Consider the following 27,661-nt stretch of genomic DNA (forward strand, 5'->3'; position numbering starts at 1 on the left):
TGCAGTAAACACGAAACGCAGCACCGATGATATTTTTAGAGTGTTTTGAACACGTTTATTCATAAATAAAGTGAAAGACAGAGTCTGCAGGATGGATTCAACAATAATATTATTATTATTATATATAATAATTCAGGTTTAAACGTTTCTAATCGTAAATGCAACCAAAACTGGGTTGAATCTGATACTGCAGGAGCTACAACCACAACAGAATATTGATGTTTTATACGTTTCACTGAGCTATTCGTGCTATTCCTGACACTGTGTTTGCATATCATCTGAATATCATGATGTCTGTTAAGATTCTGCTATGCTATTATGTTGTGTTTAATGGTAATACTTTTTTATCTTGAGAGAAACTGAAATGTGAGTAGACCGTAGGTTCTAATTCTTCCTAATTCGTCCTAATCCTTCCTAATCCTTACCTGAGCTTCATCAATAATCAACAATTCAGCATCTGCAGATCATCTCAACGGCACCCCCAAATTAAAGTGTGACCAGTTTATAATATTGGTGTTGCCGTTTCACAGTTAGTGCTAGAAACCCGAGACTTGTGTTTTTAAAAACTCAACTAAAGAAACTAAAATCCAGCTTCTAATATTAGCTTTAGCTGTTAAAATGCCTGAAGCACATCTCACGTAGTGTACGATACAATAAGCAGGTTAAACACCACTTCAGTTAGTACGTATAGGTGATAAGAGCAGCATGTTAAACAGTTATCTCTGTATACTTCAATAATTACTCAAGAATGTCAATCCAATCTGGGATGCTGGAGTCAGGAATCTCTCACAGCAGCTCTTAATGGTCTGGTAATGATGCTTCGTAAGCGGTTCTGGGCTTGGAGGTACAGTTCTAGGAGGATTCCAGCATTGTCATTGAGACTTTACATTACATGAAGGTTCTTGAAACTTTAGGAAGGTTCTTCACAGTCACACATCTCATTCATAACCGTGCTACCCATTAGAACCATACATTCAGAGGTTCTCTAGGGCAGCTGCTCTCAAAATCATGGCTGATTTCGCTCGATCCCAAGGCATTGCAAGTTGACTTGAAGGACAAATCTGGACCGTCTGGCCGTCCCTGAGGACCAGATTTAGAACCACTTGTGTGGCACGTCAAACTAACCCTGCCTGGCACCTTTATTTTTTTAAGAGTGTGTCTACACTATATGTCCAAATGTTTGTGGACACCCCTTTCAATGAATGAATGCATTGTGGAGCAGTGGAACTGATATGATGGTGGTGCTACAGCCAATACTTTTGAATCAAACCCTTGAATGCCCTTGATTTGAGAAGAAACCATGAATGAGCAGGCGTCCCAATACTTTTGTCCATATAGTGTATGTTAGGTCTTGGAAGAATGTGGTCATATTCAGTACTGTATCTTTTCTCAGTATCTTCATCCAGCTTCTTCTTCTTTTTCACCTCCTTCTGCTCGTTCTTCTCATTCACAGAAACGCTGTGTCACGTTCTAGTAAACATGAACCCGTCGCTTTCAGACTTAACTTTAGCATCGCTCTCTTTTTACAACTTTCTGAAGCCCACAGAATCTCACCTGCTTTTTGACACTTCTCTGAGGTTTGCTTGTGGCTGTGAGACCTTTTCTCTTCTCCATGAGGACATCTTTGGACACTCTTAAAAATAAAGGTGCATATAAGGAGGTGCCTTCTTAGAGGAACTCAGATCTCTCAGTCTAAACGTTGTTTAGGGAAGCAGAGCTGCTATTTTTAAAAGTCTATATTCTTATTGTTTCTCTCTTTTTTTTTTTTTTATCTCCAGGTTTTAAGGGTCAAGTGCCCTGGAAACTCCACATTTTTCCTGAGATGTGGTCATTTAAGAAGAACGAAGTGGTGTTTTTAAATCCCCTTTTCTTGTTCCAGGGTAAAGCATTCAGTCCGCCCATCCGGAGCTTCTAGTATTTGGTTTCAATCAACTTTAGGACGAGCGTTTGTGGTCTGGACTCTTCAGAAGTTGCTAAAGATCTCCTGTTTCTTGCTCCAGTCCATCGGGGGCGCTCTCTTGTTGGCCCTTTTCTCCCTGGCCTTCTGCTTGGCCTCGGCCGCTGTGGGGCTCAGACGCAGACCACTCTCCAAGAGCGGGTCTGGCTGGGCCTTTAATTCCTGCCGGCCACCGGGGGCACTGTGGCGCTTGCGATGGTCCATATCTCCAAAGATCTGTAAAAGGAAAACAACACATCAGCTACGTCATAGAATAGGACAATGCCTAATGCCAGGTGTGGGCTAGAGGGGTATAAAGCCCCCCAGCATTGAGAAGCTGTGGAGCAGTGGAAGAACTGTGATCTCTGGAACATCCAATCAATCAAATCCTCACAGCAATGCTCCCCTAAAATAGTAGAAAGCCTTCCTCTCTGAACAGTAGAGACAGTTACTCCAACAAAAGCAGGAGAAACTCTTTTAATACCCTTGATTTCAGAAGAAACGGTGAACAAAGAGCAAGTGTCCCAATACTTTTGTCCATATAGTGTGTGTGTTGTTTATTGTGTCCCACACTTTAGCTGTTTTGACTGATTTGAACCACGGGACACTTCACCAGGTTTATCATCAACTGATGGCACAGACACCCAGCATTCTCTGACTGAACCTTCTCGCGAAGAACGAAGAGGACCTAGATGAAGCCATTTCGGGACCACAAGGTCAGGAAACACACATATGCCCACCTTGTTGCCAGTGTCCAAGCTGCTAAGCTCCATGCTCGTCTCTGATACGGTGGAATGAGAGGAGGAGCTTTCGTGGTGCTTCAGGGAGCCATTTGTGATTGGTGGATCTGTCAGTGTGATGTTGATGATTGGTGGGGAGATCAGGGGGCCGTCAGTGATTGGAGAAGGGGATGCAGAGCTGTCTGTGATTGGGCAGTTCGACACCGGGCTCTCTATGAGCGGTCCGTCAACACAGTCCTCTGTAAGAAAAGAAAGCCCTGATGAAATTTCTGTCCTAATTTGAAGTTCACTGGAAAACACAGCTGGATTACAGCTGGATTACAGCTGCAAAACAGATGTCGGGGCACCTGTGGAGCTTAATGGAGAAACTTTAGTCTGATTTCATTATGATTATATTATATGTCATAGTATGACCACTACATGTCCAAATGTTTGTGGACACCCCTTCTAATGAACACATTCAGCCACTTTAAGTTGTTCCCATTGCTGACATATGTGTGCAAATGCGCACACACACACACACACACACACACACACACACACACACACACACACACACACACACAGTCTGTCTGGACCCTGTAGAGAAGAAGTACTGCCAATAGAATAGGACCCTCTGGAGCAGATAAACATCATGAACCTATTGGCACCATGCTGCCTAATGCCAGACGTGGGCTAGAGGGGTATTAAGCCCCCCAGCATTGAGCTGTGGAGCAGTGGGATGACTGTGTTCTGTAATCCTGAAGGAAACTTGCCCGAAAAGTCAATAGATACGAAATGATCATCAATCGCAGGGAAGAGAGGAACTATGTAGACCAAGGCAGCTGGGCCTGTTCCACCAGATCTGGATCTAACATTCAGACACACCTGAAGGCCTTCACGACCTGGATCAGCTCTGTTAGATTAGGCTATTTAGGCCTAGACATCATGCTGGACCAAGCAGAAACTCACTGGAGGTCATTGAGAGAGGTAGTGACGCTGTACTGTACCTTTAAGGTGTTCTGTGGTGGGCGTGATGCCCAGCCTCTTAAACAGGGCGTCTGTTTCTGGGTCGACCACCAGCAGCTGGGTGCATCCTTGTCCTTCCCGAATAAACGCCACAACCTCAGAGTGCTTCATACCCTTGATGCTCCGATCATTTACCTGAAACACACAGAAGAGTGCTGTAGAGGCTGCGGTGACACAGCATGACCACCAGGTGGCGCACAGGCAAAGGCTCAGTCAGTGTCACTTCCTCTTCAACTTCCACTTCCATTCTAATTATAGACAATCTGCAACCCGCTGTCCTGTACAGACACTCAGAGCTTCAAGACTTCTGCTTTTGGTCTGAAACAGTGTCTCAGTATCAGTCAAAAGTTTAGACACGCTTGAATGCACTTTAGAAGACATTCTGATTTTAAAGGCTTGTGATTAAACATACATTTGCATACTCGGTTTGATCGAGGCCAAGGACGGCAGCTGAAGATAGTTATGATTTTAATTCCATTTGTGCTAAAGTCCTTCATCAGTAGCTCCCTCCAAACGTTTCAGTTTCAGTTTAAGTAGCTGGAAAATAAAATCAAAAACTTCAAAGCTTAAAGTTTGTTTCTTTAGTTTTACACAGAAGCTACGAGACTAATGTAGCTAACAAGTAATAGATGCTCATGTACACCAATTAGCATGATGCTAAATTATTTAATTATTCAACATCTACTTTAAATGAATACTGTAAATTAATCTAAGTGATGCTGTAACTACTATAAATGATTCAGTTACTACTATACATTATCCAGCATCTACTATAAATGATTCTGTGTCTACTATAAATGATTCAGTGTCTACTATAAATGATTCAGTTACTACTTTACATTATCCAGTATCTACTATAAATGATTCAGTTACTACTATACATTATCCAGCATCTACTATAAATGATTCAGTTACTACTATACATTATCCAGTATCTACTATAAATGATTCAGTTACTACTATACATTATCCAGTATCTACTTTAAATGGTTCAGTTACTACTATACATTATCCAGCATCTACTATAAATGATTCAGTTACTACTATACATTATCCAGTATCTACTATAAATGATTCAGTTACTACTATACATTATCCAGTATCTACTATAAATGATTCAGTTACTACTATACATTATCCAGCATCTACTATAAATGATTCAGTTACTACTATAAATGATTCTGTATCTACTATAAATGATTCAGTAACTACTAAACATTATCCAGCATCTACTATAAATGATTCAGTTACTACTATAAATGATTCTGTATCTACTATAAATGATTCAGTTACTACTATACATTATCCAGTATCTACTATAAATGATTCTGTATCTACTATAAATGATTCAGTTACTACTATACATTATCCAGTATCTACTATAAATGATTCAGTTACTACTACACATTATCCAGCATCTACTATAAATGATTCAGTTACTACTATAAATGATTCTGTATCTACTATAAATGATTCAGTTATACAGTTATACAGTTACTACTATAAATGATTCTGTATCTACTATAAAAGATTCTGTATCTACTATAAATGATTCAGTTACTACTATAAATGATTCTGTATCTACTATAAATGATTCAGTTACTACTATACATTATCCAGTATCTACTATAAATGATTCTGTATCTACTATAAATGATTCAGTTACTACTATACATTATCCAGTATCTACTATAAATGATTCAGTAACTACTATACATTATCCAGTATCTACTATAAATGATTCAGTTACTACTATAAATGATTCTGTATCTACTATAAATGATTCAGTAACTACTATACATTATCCACCATCTACTATAAATGATTCTGTATCTACTATAAATGATTCAGTTACTACTATACATTATCCAGTATCTACTATAAATGATTCAGTTACTACTATAAATGATTCTGTATCTACTATAAAAGATTCTGTATCTACTATAAATGATTCAGTTACTACTATAAATGATTCAGTTACTACTATAAATGATTCTGTATCTACTATAAATGATTTAGTTACTACTATACATTATCCAGTATCTACTATAAATGATTCTGTATCTACTATAAATGATTCAGTTACTACTATACATTATCCAGTATCTACTATAAATGATTCAGTAACTACTATACATTATCCAGTATCTACTATAAATGATTCAGTAACTACTATACATTATCCAGCATCTACTATAAATGATTCAGTTACTACTATAAATGATTCTGTATCTACTATAAATGATTCAGTAACTACTATACATTATCCACCATCTACTATAAATGATTCAGTTACTACTATAAATGATTCTGTATCTACTATAAATGATTCAGTTACTACTATACATTATCCAGTATCTACTATAAATGATTCTGTATCTACTATAAATGATTCAGTTACTACTATACATTATCCAGTATCTACTATAAATGATTCAGTAACTACTATACATTATCCAGCATCTACTATAAATGATTCAGTTACTACTATAAATGATTCTGTATCTACTATAAAAGATTCTGTATCTACTATAAATGATTCAGTTACTACTATACATTATCCAGTATCTACTATATATGATTCAGTTACTACTACACATTATCCAGTATCTACTATAAATGATTCTGTATCTACTATAAAAGATTCTGTATCTACTATAAATGATTTAGTTACTACTTTACATTATCCTGTATCTACTATAAATGATTCTGTATCTACTATAAATGATTCAGTTACTACTATACATTATCCAGTATCTACTATAAATGATTCAGTTACTACTACACATTATCCAGTATCTACTATAAATGATTCTGTATCTACTATAAAAGATTCTGTATCTACTATAAATGATTTAGTTACTACTATACATTATCCAGTATCTACTATAAATGATTTAGTATCTGCTTTAAATTCAAACCATAAATAAATGTTATAAATGATGCAGTAACCATTATACATGAGTCTGTATCTATCATAAATGAATGTTATAAATGGATCTATTATAAATGATCCAGTATCTACTATTAGAATCAGAATCAGAAATACTTTATTGATCCCAGGAGGGAAATTACAGATATTCAGTATTTACAATATATTTAACAGCAACCAAAATAAATGATTCAGTGACTACTATGATTTAGTAACTACTAAAAACTATCCTGTATCTACTATAAATGATTCAGTATTTATTAAAAAGGTTCAGTATTTACCAAGAACGATTTAGTAACTAATATAAACTGTCCTGTATCTACAATAAATGATCCTATATATATACTAAAAATGACATAGTATCTACCAAAAATGATTCAGTAGCCACTATAAATTATTCTGTATTTAACTTCAGTGAGTACTATAAATGATTCAGTGACTGATAGGGTTAAGTAACTACTATAAATTATCCTGTATCTACTATAAATGATCCTATATATACTATAAATGATTCTGTGTTTACTAAAAATGATTCAGTATCTACTGTCAATGATTCCGTGACTGCTATGATTTAGTAACTACTATAAACGGTTCTGTATCTACTATAAATGATCCTATATATACTAAAATGATTCAGTATCTACTATAAATGATTCAGTAACCATTATAAACTATACTGTATTTACTATAAATGATCACATTTATACTGTAAATGATTCAGTGTTTACTAAAAATGATTCAGTATCTACTGTCAATGATCCAATGACTGCTATGATTTAGTAACTACTATAAACTGTCCTGTATCTACTATAAATGATTCTAGCTATACTGTAAATGATTTAGTGACTGATAGGGTTCAGTAACTACTATAAATGATCTTATATATATATACTAAAAATGATTCAGTAATCACTATGAACTATTCTGTATCGACTATAATTGATATATTTATACTGTAAATGATTTAGTGACTGTTGTAAAGTATTCTATCTATTATAAATTATATATGATTTATATATACACACACACACACTATACGTGATTCAGTAGGTACTATAAATGATTCAGTAACTGCTCTGAAACTATTATGTAACTTGTTTAAACCAACCGCTACAGGAAGTGCGTGAAAATGTTTACTCACGTTTACTGAAGTGTTCCCTTTCTCTTTCTGTCTGACACTAATCTAAGATTAATCCATGCTAATCCAGACTAATCCCACTGTTAATCTGTGTGTATTCTCCAGCTGGATTACCTCCACCACTCTGTCTCCGGGCCGCAAGCCCGCTCTCTCAGCGGGTGAGTCTGGATCCACAGAGCGGACGAACTGCCCCACGCGGGACTTATCACAGTGCAGGTTGAAGCCGTATCCGTCCTCGCCCAATAGCATGCAGCACAGCCGCGGCCGCAGGTCCAGCATCACCTCGTCCCGCTCCTCCGCCACAGCGTCCTCCTACAGAGAGAGAGATGATGATAATGATGATGATGATGTCACTATTCAGAGAGAAGGCCCTATGTCCCGATCCAGAATGGTGATAACTAAGCAATTTACCCACTGTTTCGACCATGAATCAAGTAGTGCAGGTTTTTAAAGAGGTAAACGGACGAATATGAAGTCTGATAAACCCTGCAGAGCCTTTCCTCTGTTCAGATGAGCCTCATTTTCATAGATAGCACGCCATAAACCCTGGTTCTTACATCCTTCACCAACAGCACCTTCAGTGTGTGTGGCAGATTTTGTCTCAAAGCTGAAACTTCCTCAATTTTCCAACTTCCTGTTCCACCTTAGATGTGACCTAAAAGGAACAGTTTGACGAAAAATCAAACCCGACCCCGGATTCAGTCAACCAGCCAAGCCATGCCTGCTATCTGATGAATCGGGAGGCCAGGCCACCTGTAACCAGGACTCCCAGAGAGCTTACCTGACCTTGCTCACCGTAGGTGCTTCTGTAGGGGCCCTGATTCTGGTCAGTGTGAGCGTTTTTAGCTGATACATACTCTATATGGACAAAAGTATTGGGACACCTGCTCATTTATCGTTTCTTCTGAAATCAAGGGTGGGTATTAAAGATTGTTTATCCTGCTTTTGTTGGAGTAGCTGTCTCTACTGTCCAGAAAAGAAGGCTTTCAGCAAGATTTTGGAGGAGCATTGCTGTGAGGATTTGATTGCATTCAGGGACAAGAGTGTTAGTGAGGTCAGGATGTTGGATGATCAACTCCCCAACTCATCCCAAAAGTACTGGATGGAGCATCACCTCGGTAGATAGCTAGGAACCATCCACAACTTTATTGACTAACTCATGTATGTTTGACCCCTCCCCCCACTTTAAACGTCACGTTTACCTCAAGACTGAATGTTAAACATCCAGCTAACGTCATAGCTTGGGATATTGTAATGCTGAATTAGTAGATATTTGGAATGCTGACACTCCATCCTGATTACGTAGAGGATCGTTTCTTTTTCTGTTATTATTTTGATCCCAGATTAACCAATCAAAATGCATTGTGGTTGCTGGGCAGCTATTCCATAATCCAACCAACTATTACAGCCTGCATGACTTCGGGTATTTACGTAATGTCCAACGAAACACAGAAAATACTGAAATGATGTATCCTGTGATATTACATTAATTCTTGACAGGGAGTGTGTGTGTGTGTGTGTGTGTGTGTGTGAGAGAGAGAGTGTGTGCGCACATTTGCACATCTATGTCAGCAATGGGTGCAATTTAAAGTAGCTGAAAGCATTCATTAGAAGGGGTGTCCACAAACATTTGGACATGTAGTGTACATGTAGAGCAATTGTTGCAGGCCAGAAGGCAGCAGGGCTTTAATTAAGTCCCAGACAGTTTATGCAGAGGACGTCTGGGAAAAGAGGATGTCTTGCGAAATCCTTGTATCTCCATTATTATTATTTTTTTTTTTTTACCTTTTTACAGACTTAATGTGAATCTGGCAGCTGTTATTTACATTGAATCAGAACTTCATGATGAACGGACCAATAGAAATGCTCCACAATTGCTTGACATGTTTGTACATTGTTTTTTTGTGACCGTGCCGATGTGAAGTCTTTCAGCAGATAAAAAGAGAGAGAGTCTGACAGCAGCAGTGTTACAATCAGGCTCATCCTTCATTTGACTAAGCAAGTTTGCTTACAGGGCGGTGCACAGAGGAGCTGTTTAATGCAGAGCTGCCGTGTGTTTAATCGGGTCAGTGAGTGGCTCCTCCCAAACCAGCCGAGCTCGGAGTCTGGTTTTAAACTGGTTAATGATCGGCATTCGGCAGCTCAATCATTACACACGAAAGGCAGACCTGCAGCTGCAGGAGAAATATATATAGAACCACTGCTTTCACTGAAGAACTCTCGAAGAACCATTTCTTTTAGTAGATACAGAATCAGTTATAGTAGTTACTGAACCCTAGCAGTAACTGAATCATTTACAGTACTCACTGAATCATTTATAGTATAACTAGGATCATATTAGTAGATACAGAATCAGTTATAGTAGTTACTGAACCCTAGCAGTCACTGAATCATTTACAGTGCTCACTGAATCATTTATAGTATAACTAGGATCATATTAGTAGATACAGAATCAGTTATAGTAGTTACTGAACCCTAGCAGTAACTGAATCATTTACAGTACTCACTGAATCATTTATAGTATAACTAGGATCATATTAGTAGATACAGAATCAGTTATAGTAGTTACTGAACCCTAGCAGTCACTGAATCATTTACAGTACTCACTGAATCATTGATAGTATAACTAGGATCATATTAGTAGATACAGAATCAGTTATAGTAGTTACTGAACCCTAGCAGTCACTGAATCATTTACAGTACTCACTGAATCATTGATAGTATAACTAGGATCATATTAGTAGATACAGAATCAGTTATAGTAGTTACTGAACCCTAGCAGTAACTGAATCATTTATAGTATAACTAGGATCATATTAGTAGATACAGAATCAGTTATAGTAGTTACTGAACCCTAGCAGTAACTGAATCATTTACAGTACTCACTGAATCATTTATAGTATAACTAGGATCATATTAGTAGATACAGAATCAGTTATAGTAGTTACTGAACCCTAGCAGTAACTGAATCATTTACAGTACTCACTGAATCATTGATAGTATAACTAGGATCATATTAGTAGATACAGAATCAGTTATAGTAGTTACTGAACCCTAGCAGTAACTGAATCATTTATAGTATAACTAGGATCATATTAGTAGATACAGAATCAGTTATAGTAGTTACTGAACCCTAGCAGTAACTGAATCATTTACAGTACTCACTGAATCATTTATAGTATAACTAGGATCATATTAGTAGATACAGAATCAGTTATAGTAGTTACTGAACCCTAGCAGTAACTGAATCATTTACAGTACTCACTGAATCATTTATAGTATAACTAGGATCATATTAGTAGATACAGAATCAGTTATAGTAGTTACTGAACCCTAGCAGTCACTGAATCATTTACAGTACTCACTGAATCATTGATAGTATAACTAGGATCATATTAGTAGATACAGAATTAGTTATAGTAGTTACTGAACCCTAGCAGTAACTGAATCATTGACAGTATAACTAGGATCATATTAGTAGATACAGAATCAGTTATAGTAGTTACTGAACCCTAGCAGTAACTGAATCATTTACAGTACTCACTGAATCATTGATAGTATAACTAGGATCATATTAGTAGATACAGAATCAGTTATAGTAGTTACTGAACCCTAGCAGTAACTGAATCATTTACAGTACTCACTGAATCATTTATAGTATAACTAGGATCATATTAGTAGATACAGAATCAGTTATAGTAGTTACTGAACCCTAGCAGTCACTGAATCATTTACAGTACTCACTGAATCATTGATAGTATAACTAGGATCATATTAGTAGATACAGAATTAGTTATAGTAGTTACTGAACCCTAGCAGTAACTGAATCATTGACAGTATAACTAGGATCATATTAGTAGATACAGAATCAGTTATAGTAGTTACTGAACCCTAGCAGACACTGAATCATTTACAGTACTCACTGAATCATTGATAGTATAACTAGGATCATATTAGTAGATACAGAATTAGTTATAGTAGTTACTGAACCCTAGCAGTAACTGAATCATTTACAGTGCTCACTGAATCATTTATAGTATAACTAGGATCATATTAGTAGATACAGAATCAGTTATAGTAGTTACTGAACCCTAGCAGTCACTGAATCATTTACAGTACTCACTGAATCATTGATAGTATAACTAGGATCATATTAGTAGATACAGAATCAGTTATAGTAGTTACTGAACCCTAGCAGTCACTGAATCATTTACAGTACTCACTGAATCATTGATAGTATAACTAGGATCATATTAGTAGATACAGAATCAGTTATAGTAGTTACTGAACCCTAGCAGTAACTGAATCATTTACAGTACTCACTGAATCATTTATAGTATAAATAGGATCATTTATAGTAGATGCAGAATAATTTATAGTAGTTATCGAACCCTATCAGTCACTGAATCATTTATAGTACTCACTGAATCATTTATAGTATAACTAGGATCATTTATAGTAAATACAGAATCAGTTATAGTAGTTACTGAACCCTAGCAGTAACTGAATCATTTACAGTACTCACTGAATCATTTATAGTATAAATAGGATCATTTATAGTAGATGCAGAATAATTTATAGTAGTGACTGAACCCTAGCAGTAACTGAATCATTTACAGTACTCACTGAATCATTTATAGTATAACTAGGATCATTTATAGTAAATACAGTATAGTTTATAGTGGTTACTGAATCATTTATAGTAGATACTGAATTATTTTAGTATATATAGGATCATTTATAGTATATACAGGACAGTTTATAGTAGTTACTGAATCATAGCAGTCACTGAATCATTTAGAGTAGATACTGAATCATTTTTAGTGTAGAGGATCTGTTCACCTCAGTACACCTACACATTCATGCAGTTATCTAATCTGCCAATCGTGTGGCAGCAGTGCAAGGCTTAAAATCCTGCAGATTCAGGCCAGGCCAGGCCAGATTGTGATTTTGAGCGTGGGGTGATTGTTGGTGTCAGAAGGACTGAGCTGAGTGTTTCTAGAGCTGCTGGTCTCCTGGGGTTTTCAGCACAGCAGTCTGTAGTGTTCCTCAGAACAGTGGAGTAAAGGAAACACATCCAGAGAGCATCAGTTCCTTGTTATTGAGAGAGGTCAACAGAGCATGATCAGACTGGTTGGAGCTGACAGAAAGGCTACAGGAACTCCATGACCACTCTGTACAATTGTGGTGAGCAGAAAAGCAGGTCAGAACGTACAACAACACAACAACACTGGAGGAGGCTGGCCTACAACAGCCGAAGCCCAGGTCAGGTTCCACTTCTGTCAGCCAAGACCAGAAAGCTGAGGCTGCAGTGGATCAGAACAGGCTCACCAACACTGGACAGTTGAGGATGGAGGACCGCAGTCATCCTGTGATATTACATTAATTCTCTACAGAGAGAGTGTGTGTGTGTGTGTGTGTGTGTGTGTGTGTGTGTGTGTGTGTGTGTGTGTGTGTGCGCGCACGCATTTGCACATTTGTGTCAGCAATGAGTGCAACTTAAAGTAGCTAAAGGCATTCCACAAAGGGGTGTCCACAAACATTTGGACACGAAGTGTACATGTAGAGCAATTGTTGCAGGCCAGAAGATGGGGCTTTAACACAAGACTGCTAGTGCTGTCTCAGCGCAAGAGAGGAAGAGTTCCTTGGGAAGTTCACAAGGACACATATTTGTGTGTGTGTGTGTGTGTGTGTGTGTGTGTGTGTGTGTGTGTGTGTGAGTTAAGACTCTTCGGCTCTTGTCCTACAGAAAGTGAGTTAAACACGCCCTGCAGAGGCACAGGACATTCTGTAAGCTCTGACGTCACGTCCGGTCCTCAGACAATGCAGGGATGGAGACTGTTTTAATCCGATGAGGCGCAGGCCCACGGTCATGGTAAGACACACACACACACACAGCTGTCACGCAAACAAACAGAATACAAGACACAACCCACTAAAACCAACAAGATCAAGCTACACAAACAGCTCACTATACACAACCATCACACGTACACACACACACACACACACACACACACACACACATGCAGGACCAGTGTGAGGGAGGTGTGTGTACCGTGTCCTGAGGGAGAGAAGAAAAAAAGAGTAATCTAATCTCAGCGCGCTTTGAGTCCACAAACGAGCCAATCTCACAAACGCACAAACACGCACAATGAGCCTCTTCCTGACGCTCCTGGGAAAATACCCAGAAATCAGACACCAGTTCACCCTGTAAAACAACAGCATGGGCCAGTACAACGTGCTGGTTCTTCACACTCATATGCTACATGTCCAAAAGTATGTGGACACCCCATCTGATGAATACTGATTCAGCTATTCAGCTATTTCAGTTGCACCTATCGCTGACACAGCTTGTCTGGTCCCTGTAGAGAAGAAGCACTGCCAATAGAATAGGACTCTCTGGAGCAGATAAACATCATGACCTTATTATAGCACCATGCTGTCTAATGCCAGGCGTGGGCTAGAGACAGGGGTGTAAATAAAGCCCCCCAGCATTGAGAAGCTGTGGAGCAGTGGAAGAACTGTGTTCTCTGGAATGATGGATGGTGGTGGAGCTCCATCCAGGAGTTTTGGGATGAGCTGGGGAGTCAGGGATGATGATGAGGGATGATGAGGTGAACCGACCTCACTAACGCTCTAGCTGAATGCAATCAAATCCTCACAGCAATTCTCCTCCCAAATCTAGTAGAAAGCTTGCAATCATTATTATTGGTCTGATATTAAAATAATGGCTGATAATTATGGCTGACTAATGTACCATACGCACACTGGAAAAATGCAAGTTAGAGGGTCAATGACAAGCAAGCGGAGGCGGGGCTTAGTGAGGATTGGGACTGGGGTAGAAAGCAACCAATCAGAGGCTTTTCTGCTTCAAACGTTGAAGTGCCGCCCATTGGGAGCTTCAACAATTGGAAGGTCACCAACCACTGCTACATAACAGACTTAGAAAATCCTCACTATTGTATAATCAATTGAGGTGGATTTGCAGAAGCAGCTGCAGATCTGAATATTTAACCTCTAGGGGGCGCACTTGCCAGGTTTAGAACAGCAAAAGTCTAAATGAACAGAATAACGGTTCATTTCTACTCCCTTTACATGTGAATATTACGCTACGCTGTAGTTATCGCTGCCCACATACTTCTATGCGTCCTTTACGTAGGCATGGATGTTGAGCAGTACGTGCACTAGAGGGCAGCTTGGAGTCAAATGTTAATGTTAAAACGGTGTAAATGGCTGTAAAGGGTGTAAAAACAGTGTAAAGTTTCTTTTCTGGCAGACTTTCTTCTTGGAAGTGTCCTTATTGGAGTGGCTGTATTTCGCTTAAACTACTGGCTACACTGCCCCCTATGTTTTTTGGTGGTACTGCTCTGTTTTGTCGGTAAGCTTTCAGAAAACATGCAATGCTCGGGCGAATGCTCCTATCTGTAATCACTGTCCGGATACTTACGTGAATGTATGTGTGTGATGGTGTGTGTGTGTGTGTGTGTGTGTGTGTGTGTGTATATGTACCTTATTAACTAAAAGAGGATGCAGTATCATCACTGGCCATGCTTTATGCACTCACGTACACACGCACACACACACACCTCAGCAGCATGTACCTGTGGGCTGATGTGTGTTGTGCTGAGATCCGTGTGGCACTCGCTCTCTGTGTGTGATGGAGAGGGGGATGGTGGGAGGAGAAGAGGAGTAAAGGGGTCAGGACGGAGTGAGGGAGATCCGATTAACACTGAAGGAGAGATGGGTGGAGTCTGTGGGGGAGAGAGAGAGAGAGAGAGAGAGAGAGAGAGAGAGATTTATTACTGTTCATCACCTGAACAAGTTGAACAGGTGTCTTACCTGGCTTGGTCTGTCTGAAAGTGAGTGTGTGTGTGTGTGTGTGTGTGTGTGTCAGGAGGCTGGTCCTGGAGTGAAACAGTGCTGTGAAAGGCAGAGCGCTCTCTGCACTGTCCACACAGACCTCACACCAGTGAACGTTTGGTGATGCCCCAGTCCCTCATAATTCTGATCAAATTCAATAAAGTCTGAGTTTATAATAAATACCGCGATTCTTACTATCTGTGTTTAACCGCTGTGTCAGCGGTCCTCCAGCTACAGTTTCCATACAGTGTATTCAGGGTGTTTAGATACTATACACCTCACACACCTGGCTTGTAACTAACTAATTAACTAAGTAACTAACTAAGCAGTAAACTACTTACCTAAAATGATCTGATTAATTAAATCACCAACCAAATAATATTTTATAAGTAACCAACTGATTAAATCCCAAACAACTCACAATTTAACTAGTTAAATAACAACTAGTCAAACTAACAAACAGATTGACTAACTAACTAACTACTAAGCCACTAACTGATTAATTCACTAGCCAGCCCACTATTTAAAATAAACTTTTAAGTATTCATTCATATTTAACCAACCAATTTATTCATATGTATCTAACTAACCAACTGATTAATTCACTAACCAACCCATTCACTAACCAACCAATTTATTCATATGTATCTAACTAACCAACTGATTAATTCACTAACCAACCAATTAATTCATATGTATCTAACTAACCAACTGATTAATTCACTAACCAACCCATTCACTAACCAACCAATTGGTTCATATGTATCTAACTAACCAACTGATTAATTCACTAACCAACTGATTAATTCACTAACCAACTGATTAATTCACTAACCAACCAATTTATTCATATGTATCTAACTAACCAACTGATTAATTCACTAACCAACCAATTAATTCATATGTATCTAACTAACCAACTAATTAATTCACTAACCAACCCATTCACTAACCAACCAATTGGTTCATATGTATCTAACTAACCAACTGATTAATTCACTAACCAACCCATTCACTAACCAACCAATTAATTCATATGTATCTAACCAACTGATTAATTCACTAACCAACCCATTCACTAACCAACCAATTAATTCATATGTATCTAACCAACTGATTAATTCACTAACCAACTGATTAATTCACTAACCAACCAATTAATTCATATGTATCTAACTAACCAACTGATTAATTCACTAACCAACCAATTAATTCATATGTATCTAACCAACTGATTAATTCACTAACCAACCCATTCACTAACCAACCAATTAATTCATATGTATCTAACCAACTGATTAATTCACTAACCAACCCATTCACTAACCAACCAATTTATTCATATGTATCTAACTAACCAAGCAAGCAGACTAGTTGATTAATTTACCAATTTACCAACTCTCTACTTAACTAGCTAACTACCTAACTAACTTACCACGTGATTTATTCACTAACCAGCTCACAATTTAACTACATAAGCAACACACTAATTCATTCACTTACCAAACATATCTACTACTTCAAATACTTAACCAGCTAACTGAGTAGACCCAGGGGTTAATGTACTCACCAACTAGCTTACTATTTAACTAGTTCTATGACTAATTAATTCATGGATCTAATTAATCCACTAACCAACTACCTACTAACTGATTAATTCACTAATCAACCAAATAATGAATTACCTACTTACTTACTAATTAATGAGTTATGTAAAAGCTTACTGGTTAATTAACATATTAACCAGCTTCATATTTCAATACCCAGCTACCTGATTAACCAGTAAAGTAACAAAACAACAACACGTGTGTTCCACTAACCAGCTCACTAACTAGTTAACTACCTAATTAATCTGATTAACAGATATTGAGCTAACAAGCTCAGTATTTAATTACCTAATTAATTATCTAACTGCACAATATTTAACTAGTTAACTAACTAACAAATGAACCATCTGACTGAGACTGTATTTCAACTTCTTTTTTTAACCAGTTAACAAAGTAACTGGTTATCACACTAACCAGCCCGATAGTCAACTAACTAACTGTCTAACTAATTAGTTACTAGTTACTACATGGTTAACAAACACACACTATCTGTTTAACTTACTAACTAACCCGCTCACTAACTAACTAACTAAATCACTAGTTAAGCTTCTATGGCTGCATATGTGGTCAGTGATCAACCGTGTGAGCATGCTAAAGGGTGAAGAACCTTTTCGGAACCATTAAATGGGTTCTCTGAGTTGTGATGGTTACACTTTTCAACAGGACACACTGATGCTGTGTGAAACTATCTGTTTAAAGACCCCCCCCACACACACACACTCTCACACACACATAAAAACGCCCCCCTTTCTTCCTCTCGGTTTCAGTTTGCTCTCCACAGGGAGGGGCAGCACATACACACAATGGCTGCACGCTCAGTCTTCAGTTTCAGCACTGAAAAAGGACAAATCACGACACACACACACACACACACACACACCATAACACACTCTGTTACCCGATAATGTAGCTGATTGTACAGGGATTTTTTCCCATACGTCAGTCTGGCGTTCCTTTACACAGAATATCTGACCCAAACCCGACCTGTACCCTGGATTCTGAGACCTGACCCGATCCGATCCAATTAGGCCTGACTGGTACTGGTCAGTGTAAGCCTGACCCTTCCTCTGATTGTGTACCACTTCTGATTGTGGTGGCAGTGATCTGCTCAGAGCCTAATCATACTGCGCTTCTGGATATGGACATGGACAAAAGTATTGGGACACCTGCTTATGCATTAGTTCTTCTGAACTCAAGGGTATTAAAAAGAGTTCCTCCTGCTTTTGTTGGAGTAACTGTCTCTACTGTCCAGAGAGGAAGGCTTTCTACTAGATTTTGGAGCTGAGGCATTGCTGTGAGGATTTGATTGATTGCATTTAGCGACAAGAGTGTTAGTGAGGACAGAATGTTTGATGATAATCAGCCCACCACCTCACCCCCAACTCCAAGCTCATCACAGAAGTATTGGATGAAGCGCCACCAACCATTCCAATCATTCCAGAGAACACAGTTAGTCTTCCACTGCTCCACAGCTCCTCAATGCTGGGGGGCTTTATTTATACCCCTCTAGCCCACGCCTGGCATTAGGCAGCATGGTGCCGATAGGTTTGTTTGTTTTATTTGCTCCAGAGAGTCCTATTCTATTGGCAGTACTGTTGTGTGTGTGTGTCTGTCAGCAATGAGTGGAGCTTAAAGTAGCTGAATGCATTCATTAGAAGGAGTGTCCACAAACATTTGGACAGATAGTGTAACAGAATGACAGCCGGTAACGGAAGGTCTTCCTCCCTCCCTCCCTCCGGGCACAGAAACAGACACGGGCGTGAGTGTGTATAAGGTTGCATCCGTGTGTGTGTGTGCGCGCATGTGTGTGTGTGTGTTGCACTGCTGTAACGTAATTTAGCTAGCTAACATTCATCTGCCATTATTTACTGCAGTGGAGAAACGAGGGCTTGACCTGGAGGCTCTTGTTTGGCATCAAAACACTAACACACGACAGCATCTGCACTGTGCCACACCTAAGGTGTGTGTGTGTGTGTGTGTGTGTGTGTGTGAGAGAGTGGGGGAGGGAGGGAGAGTGGTTTGTCATTGAACCTGATGAGATATGGATCAAATGCACCCACAGTCCCAGACAACATTTTTATGTGGGGCTCACATGGATGAAATGTGGGCTAGGTGGGTTCTAAGTGGGTTCCAGGTGGGTTCCAGGTGGGTATGGGCATGTGTTGTTACTGGGACCCAGTTGGGCTTCCCGAATGGGCTCCATTGTTACAGCCCACCTTAATCTCAATGGGTCCCATCTAGACACATGTGCAGTCTCCAATCCAGATAGGGCCCATGTTTAACCCCTCCTGGTCCCATCACCAACCCTGGTGGGCATCCATATATTCTATGTTATCTGGGGTGTTCAGTAAAAAAGTACAGTACAGTGGAGAAGCAATCAATCAAATCCTCACAGCAATGCTCCAGCTCCAAAATCTAGTAGAACGCCTTCTTCTCTGGACAGTAGAGACAGTTACTCCAACAGAAGCAGGATACACTATTTTTAATACCCCTGATTTGAGAAGAAACAGTGAATGAGCAGGTGTCCAAATACTTTTGTCCACCAGTATGTATATCAGGGCCATCTCAACCACCTAGAGAGAGCATGATTAATTAAGCACTCTGGGAGTCCTGGTTACGGATGTCCGTGGCATCACCAGGGGTCGAACCCTCGACCTCAGCTGACCTGCTGTCCTTTTTGATGAGTTTTTAATAACAATAACATGTCGGATGCAATATTCCTCACTGCTGAGCCTGTAAGCACTGAACTGGAGCAGGACGATCTTCATAGCGCTTGTGGTGTGTGTGTGTGTGTGTGTGTGTGTGTGTGTGTGTGTGTGTGTGTGTGGTGCGTATACTCGTGTCCAAGTCTTTGCTATTGTGTCTGGCTTATCATTCTCATTCAGATTATATAACCGAGCTTTTCTGCTATTGTCCGAATGGTCACGTCCAGACCAGTGTAAATACCCTCTCCCGCTGGCTGTACGGCTGCTATTGTCCTGAAGTCCAGTCTCTGTGAAAATGGGGGTAAAAATCCTGAAAAACACGTCTTTCTACTGTAAGGAAGTGCTGTTTCCGTCCCTCTCTCAGTCATACAGAATTAGCCCCTCTGTCCAAATGGACCTGCTGTATATTTTCCTTAGTGTAAGTCTAAATGGAGGCGTTTGGGACATGGCCCCTCTGTAGGGTGGGCCTCCACTTCCTGGACTTCCTCTCATACACTTCACCCCACTGTCTCAACTACACGACAAACGGCCGATCCTGAGACTAGAGAACAAACATACTCTGTACGGCCAGTTTATCAGAAACACCTACTGTATAAGTTCACGTTGTAAGATGACAGTGACAGACTGTAACTGAGTTTCCAATAAAGTGGCCAAGGAGTGTTCCAGCAAGGTTTCTAAAGAAATGGCCAGTGAGGCTGACCTACCAGAGAGGGGTTTCCAATAAAGTGGCCAGTGAGGTGGAGCTACAGGAGAGGGGTTTCCAATAAAGTGGCCAGTGAGGTGGAGCTACAGGAGAGGGGTTTCCAATAAAGTGGCCAGTGAGGTGGAGCTACAGGAGAGGGGTTTCCAATAAAGTGGCCAGTGAGGTGGAGCTACAGGAGAGGGGTTTCTAATAAAGTGGCCAGTGAGGTGGAGCTACAGGAGAGGGGTTTCTAATAAAGTGGCCAGTGAGGTGGAGCTACAGGAGAGGGGTTTCTAATAAAGTGGCCAGCAAGGTGGAATTACAACGGAGGGGTTTTCAATTATGTGGCCATACAGGTTAAGCTACAGGAGAGGGGTTTCCAATAAAGTGGCCAGCAACGTTGAGCTACAGGAGAGGGATTTCTAATAAAGTGGCCAGCAACGTTGAGCTACAGGAGAGGGGTTTCTAATAAAGTGGCCAGCAACGTTGAGCTACAGGAGAGGGGTTTCTAATAAAATGGCCAATGAGGTTAAGCTACAGGACAGGGGTTTCCAATAAAGTGGCCAGCAAGGATGCGCTAAAGGAGAGGGGTTTCCAATAAAGTGGCCAGCAAGGTTGCTCTACAGGTGAGGGGTTTCCAATAAAGTGGCCAGCAAGGTTGCGCTACAGGAGAGGGGTTTCCAATAAAGTGGCCAGCAACGTTGCTCTACAGGAGAAGGGTTTCCAATAAAGTAGCCAGCAACATTGAGCTACAGGAGAGGGGTTTCTAATAAAATGGCCAATGAGGTTAAGCTACAGGAGAGGGGTTTCCAATAAAGTGTCCAGCAACGTTGCTCTACAGGAGAGAGGTTTCTAATAAAGTGGCCAGCAAGGTTGCTCTACAGGAGAGGGGTTTCCAATAAAGTGGCCAGCAAGGTTGAGCAACAGGAGAGGGGTTTCCAATAAAGTGTCCAGCAAGGTTGAGCTAGAGGAGAGGGGTTTCCAATAAAGTGGCCAGCAACGTTGTGGTACAGGAGAGGGGTTTCTGATAAAATGGCCAATAAGGTTAAGCTACAGGAGAAGGGTTTCCAAAAAAGTGGCCAGCAAGGTTGCTCTACAGGAGAGGGGTTTCTAATAAATTGGCCAGCAAGGTTGCGCTACAGGAGAGGGGTTTCCAATAAAGTGGCCAGCAAGATTGCGCTACAGGAGAGGGGTTTCTAATAAATTGGCCAGCAAGGTTAAGCTACAGGAGAGGGGTTTCCAATAAAGTGGCCAGCAACGTTGCTCTACAGGAGAAGGGTTTCCAATAAAGTGGCCAGCAACATTGAGCTACAGGAGAGGGGTTTCTAATAAAATGGCCAATGAGGTTAAGCTACAGGAGAGGGGTTTCCAATAAAGTGTCCAGCAAGGTTGCTCTACAGGAGAGGGGTTTCCAATAAAGTGGCCAGCAAGGTTGAGCAACAGGAGAGGGGTTTCCAATAAAGTGGCCAGCAAGGTTAAGCTAGAGGAGAGGGGTTTCCAATAAAGTGGCCAGCAATGTTGTGGTACAGGAATGGGGTTTCTGATAAAATGGCCAATAAGGTTAAGCTACAGGAGAAGGGTTTCCAATAAAGTGTCCAGCAAGGTTAAGCAACAGGAGAGGGGTTTCCAATAAAGTGGCCAGTGAGTGCATAATAGTGACAGGGTATTTTGGCTAGGTTGGGCGTGAAGCAGGGGTGAAGTGTGACTGTAGGAGTGGAAGGGTGTGGGCGAGGTGGTGCGGCTGTGCTGATCTCCTCGTTAAGTAAGTTAATCAGTCCTGGCAGCCGTGCTGAGGGACTGAATCACTAACCCTGTGCTCACCTCGCTCTCCCCCGGTGGGCTCTTCCTGCTAAAGCTATTATTCTGCCTTAGGTCAGAGGCTGACTTACCGCAAGCTGTCCATGCCTGAGAACAGGGATTGTGTGTGTGTGTGATTCCTTTTCATAAGAAAGACAAATAACACTCCCTATTTCTGTGCTATCCTCAACTACCCTGTGTTTGAAAATCTCAAGAACCTTCAAGAATGACAAAGATCTCTCAGTTTTCTTGAGAAAACAGAGGGTAATGGTTCTATACAGAACAATTTAGAGGCTTAAAGGGTTCTTCCCTCGTTAACAGCAGTTTTTTCTATGATGGAAAACCTGTAGATGGTTGCAGATAGTTATCTGTAGTTAATAATAATAATAATAATAATTAAAATATATATATATGGTACTAAAGAGGGTTCCACGTGTTGGAACCGCTTTTCAGGACTATCTAGAATCTAGAAAAAGTCCACCGTCCATCTCTCATTCTGTTCATACTGTATCTCTTCATTCACCCTTTAAGAGCCTGTAATGGTTCTAAATAGAACCATAACTAAAAAGAACTTTGGTTTTCTCTATATGATGGAAAACCTTCTGTAGATGGTTCCATATAGAACCTTTAAAAAAATGCTATACATATAAAAAGGGTTCCACTATTACAAGTCAGTAGTACTATATAGAACCCCTTTAGCATATAGACCCCCATGAGCATCAACAAGCACTGGGCGCCCATGACCCTGTCTCGAGTTCACTGGTTGTCCTTCACTGGAGCACCATTGGAAGGTACTGACCCCTGCACACCAGGAACACCTCACAAGACCTGGCTGATGTTTCTGAGATGTTCTCACCTACTTATCAAGAACATCACAGTCTGGTTCTTGTCAAAGTGTCTCAGCCCATTGTTCCTGCTTCCACCGCATTATCTAATATGTAGATCCCACCTCTTGACGGGTGTCATCAGAACCAGATCATCAATGTTCTTCACTGTAATGTATGAAATGTGCAGCGTAACACACAGCAACACAGCAACATCCCGCAATATTTAGCAGCCTCCAACAGTCCGGGACTATCCAAGCTAATCCAATCAGCCGGTTTAGTCCTGACAGCCTGCTGCGGCTCAGAGGTTTTGGTGGAGTCACACAGTTGAACAGATTTGTCCACCTTTCCATCTGTTACTAAATGAGCTTGGCCCGGGCCCTGTTACCTCACTGTGAGGTCGTTGAAGTTCACCTGCTTTCTGACACTGGACACCGATGTCACACTGGAGGTGGCGAAGGTTTTAGAAGCAGATGAAACCTTGAAGAGCCCACGTTCTTCTTTAGTGGACACCTGAAGTCCACTTAGAAACGTTTGTGTGGGTTAATGAAGCAAAAACAGACGTAGTTCGGTTTCTACATGACCACATCCAACCTCTCTCCATCCCGTCCAATTCATCAGACTGCGCCTTTAAGACTGATATATGCAAATGAGCTGTGTTCTGATTGGCTTCCATGCGTTATTCCTAGAGTATTCAGACCTTGTGGCTGCGGTTATGCCTGTGCCGGTGACCACTGAAGGGGACGAAGCAAAAACCAGGGACGCAAAGGGGTCTCAATGCTAGGCCAAATCATTAACCAACTAACGCAAAATAACAGGGTGGTAAATAGGCTTGTGCCTGTATCATGGAATGGGCGGGGCTAAACTGCTTAATGCTGATTGGTGGCAGTGGGGGGAGGGTGGTGGTCAAATGTAAATATACAACACCCCTTCTAATGAATGCATTCATCTACTTTAGGTTGCACCCATTGCTGAGACAGATGTGCAAATGCACACACCTACAGCTTGTCTAGTCCCTGTAGTGAAGAAGTACTGCCAATAGAATAGGACCATCTGGAGCAGATGATAAACATCATGACCCTATTGGCACCATGCTGCCTAATGCCAGGCATGGGCTAGAGGAGTATACAGCCCCCCAGGAGCATTGGGCTGTGGAGCAGTGGAAGAACTGTGTTCTCTGGAATGATGCATGGTGGTCCTCACTACTGCTCTAGTCACTGAATGCAATCAAATCCTCACAGCAATGCTCCTCTCCAAAATCTAGTAGAAAGTCGTCCTCCCTGGACAGTAGACATTACAGTTACTCCAACAGAAGCAGGAGAAACTCTTTTTAATAGCCTTGACTTCAGAAGAAACTATGAATGAATGAGCAGGTGTCCCAATACTTCTGTCCATATTGTGTAAGCACATATCTTATTTGACCTCCTCAGAGCATGCACCCAGCTACACCCAGCTACACCCAGCCTCCTGACAGGTGTCACCTTAGTGGTCCTACCTTGTTGCTGTTCATGATGAAGGCCAGTTTATCCATCGCAGTGGTTGCAACTGCCATCCTGGGCTTGTCTGAGCAGCCCCTGCTGAAGGGAGGCGTGATGGAGTCTCGTGGTGAGGGGGAAAGGGAGACATGAGGAGAGGAGGAGCAGGAGGTTCTTGGGGAGGAGGCCAGAGAGGAGGCGCGAGGGGACAGGCAGCCGGTCTCCACAGCCAGTTCTTCGGTGCAGGGCAGGCTGTGGAAGCGTAGGAACTCGTCCGTTTCTCTGTCCACCACCAGCAGCCTGGTCCGGTGCTCCACCGCCATGATCTTCTCAACCACCTGAGAGAAATATAGAGAAAGCCATGAGAAAGGGGCTGTATAAGCGAAGGTTCGTCGAAGTTTGAGTTTGTTTCCCCCAAGAGCTCCAATTAAGGCTAATGTAAGTAGCTAACCAGTTACGGTAGACATTAGCTATGAGTTTCCAGTACTTAAAAGCACAGCAACAGGATGTTTAATTGTACAGGATTGGGCTGAAAGACATTCACAAGGCTCTCTGAGCTGGACAAAAGTATTGGGACACCTGCTCGTTCATGCATCTTTCAAAATCAAGGGTATTAAATAATAATAAAAAAGCTTATCCGACTTTTGTTGGAGTAACTGTCTCTACTGTCCAGGGAAGATGGCTTTCTACTAGATATTGGAGGAGCATTGCTGTGAGGATGGAGCACCATCATCCATCGTTCCTGAGAACACAGTTCCACTGCTTCACAGCTCAATGCTGGGGGCTTTATGTAAACGACTTCTGTGAGGTCGTCGAAGTTCACCTGCTTTCTGACACTGGACACCAATGTCACACTGGAGGTGGCGAAGGTTTTAGAAGCAGATGAATCCTTGAAGAGCCCACGTTCTTCTTTAGTGGACACCTGAAGTCCACTTAGAAACGTTTGTGTGGGTTAATGAAGCAAAAACAGCCGTAGCTCATTTCTACATGACCACATCCAACCTCTCTCCATCCCGTCCAATTCATCAGACTACGTCTTTAGGATATGTAAATAAGCTGTGTTCTGATTGGCTTCCATGCGTTATTCCTAGAACAAGTTCCACAGTTATGTAAGTGACCTATGCTCTGATTGGATGTGCTGTGTTGGGCCTCACTCTTGTGAAGCGGGTCTAAACTGCTGAAGGCCAAACTGGAGAATATAGTATGTAGATATGTTGGGAGTGAAGGGTGTGTGTCGAGACTTTATCATGTTCGCCCCGTGAACGAACTGCTACAGAGTGCAGAAAAGGTAGAAAAGGCAGGCGAACAGGTTTCCTGGACAAACAACAGCAGATATACTGTTATAAATGGTGTACATAGTCGCATAGGGCCTCATAAAGTCATAAGAGATCCTGTGATGTAGAAAGTTGTGTTGATTTTACATTATATGTCCAAAAGTATCCAGACACCCCTACTAATTAGTGGGTGCAGCTACTTCCAGGTGCTCCCATTGCTAACATATTGGATTCACATTTATTGCATTTGTCTGATGCCATCCAGAGAACGTAGGATTAGGAGTCTTGACTAAAGAACTGAACCCTAGTCTGCCATTGGAAAGGCAATGGTGCTACCCATTACGCAACACCACCATGCAGTCGCCATGGACATAAAAACACCAGACAAATAATTTTACCAAGCTTGGTCATCCTAATCAAAACACACACACATAATCTCCACAGAAAAGCATCACCAGGCCCAATGTCAATTGTAGGCTGAAGGGATCTAAGGGAGCATTGGCCTGTGGAGCAGTCTGGGATGATGGAGTTCCATCTATTACCTGTGGGATGAGTTGGACTGGCAAAGGTGGACAAACCTCCTATTAATACCCTTGAAGAACTTCTAGTCGAGAAGGTGTCCACAAACTTTTAGCCAAACTTTTCATAAAGCTCACCTGGTGGTGCGAGTCCCTCTCCACGTTTTCTCCATTGACCTCCACCACTCGGTCACCGGACCGAAGTCCAGCCAGATCGGCAGGCGAACCTGGCTCGATCTTGCGGATGAACTGGGCGCCGCGATGCCGCTCACCATGCAGGTGGAAGCCATAGCCGCGGTCACCTTTGGTCAAATAGCAAAGCCGTGGCTGAAGGCCTCTCTCCAGCATCTCTCGCTCCAAACTGGAAGCCATGTCCGCCACGAAGGGAGAAATTCAAAAACAGCTGGACGGATCCTGAAAGGTGATGAGGTGGGCTGGAAATCAAGAACGTGTTAGCATGCTAGGCTAACGGCCCCTCGATCATCACATGTCCGCTTTGATAGAGTAATAATAGAATACGAAAAAATGTCAACTTTAGAAAATCATAGTTTGTGTCAGATTTAGTCCAGAGTTGATTTACATTTCAAAGCAAGCCATAGTCTGGATGGCCTAGTTTTGGAGGGAAAGTTCAGATTGACAATATATTTAAAAAAATGCTAATAAAAATGACTTAGCATATAATTAGCTTATAAAAGAGCTTATAAACAATACTGAGTTGATTTTGCACTGTAAGTACAGTATTACACACAGCAAGATTTCAATGCGTTGTTTTTCTGCCACAAAATATAAAACGTTAAATTTTATACGTTACTAAAAACTTTTTAAATGATTTTAAAAATAGCTTTAAAATTGATGCTGCGTTTGTTTGAGTTCTTAAAAAATATAACAACTCATTTTATACTGTAATTGCTGCATTATAGAGAGATTTGAAAAGTATTATATAATATAAAATATAATATAAAACTAAATTAGCTTCTAAAATACTAAAATAGCTTCAGAATCCGTGCTGCATCTACTTTAATCTTTTAGTGCCAAATTTAATTTTTTTTTTTTTTTATCGTAGATATAAATATTGCCTGGCTGAGGAGCGCAGTTGGCGGGAAAATCGAACGTTGCGCAGCTCGAGCTCGTTCTCGTTCGAATTTAAAAAAACAATCCGTTA

The 27,661-nt window shown here is 40.8% G+C and overlaps 1 protein-coding gene across 1 annotated transcript; it reads right to left on the reverse strand.

Annotated features, from left to right (window-relative positions):
- Positions 1–30: 30 nt before the first annotated feature.
- nherf2 (NHERF family PDZ scaffold protein 2) lies at positions 31–27,517 on the reverse strand. The gene is made up of 7 exons (XM_072657566.1): positions 26,638–27,517; positions 24,728–25,045; positions 15,359–15,508; positions 7,869–8,066; positions 3,666–3,819; positions 2,677–2,915; positions 31–2,173 (listed from the first exon to the last, which is right to left on the reverse strand). Exons 1-7 carry the CDS (start codon positions 26,869–26,871, stop codon positions 1,964–1,966), a joined length of 1,503 nt encoding a protein of 500 aa, XP_072513667.1. The 5' UTR covers positions 26,872–27,517; the 3' UTR covers positions 31–1,963.
- Between the last annotated feature and the right edge of the window lie 144 nt (positions 27,518–27,661).

This window comes from Salminus brasiliensis, chromosome 15 (genome assembly GCF_030463535.1).
Source record: "Salminus brasiliensis chromosome 15, fSalBra1.hap2, whole genome shotgun sequence".
NCBI lineage: Eukaryota > Metazoa > Chordata > Actinopteri > Characiformes > Bryconidae > Salminus > Salminus brasiliensis.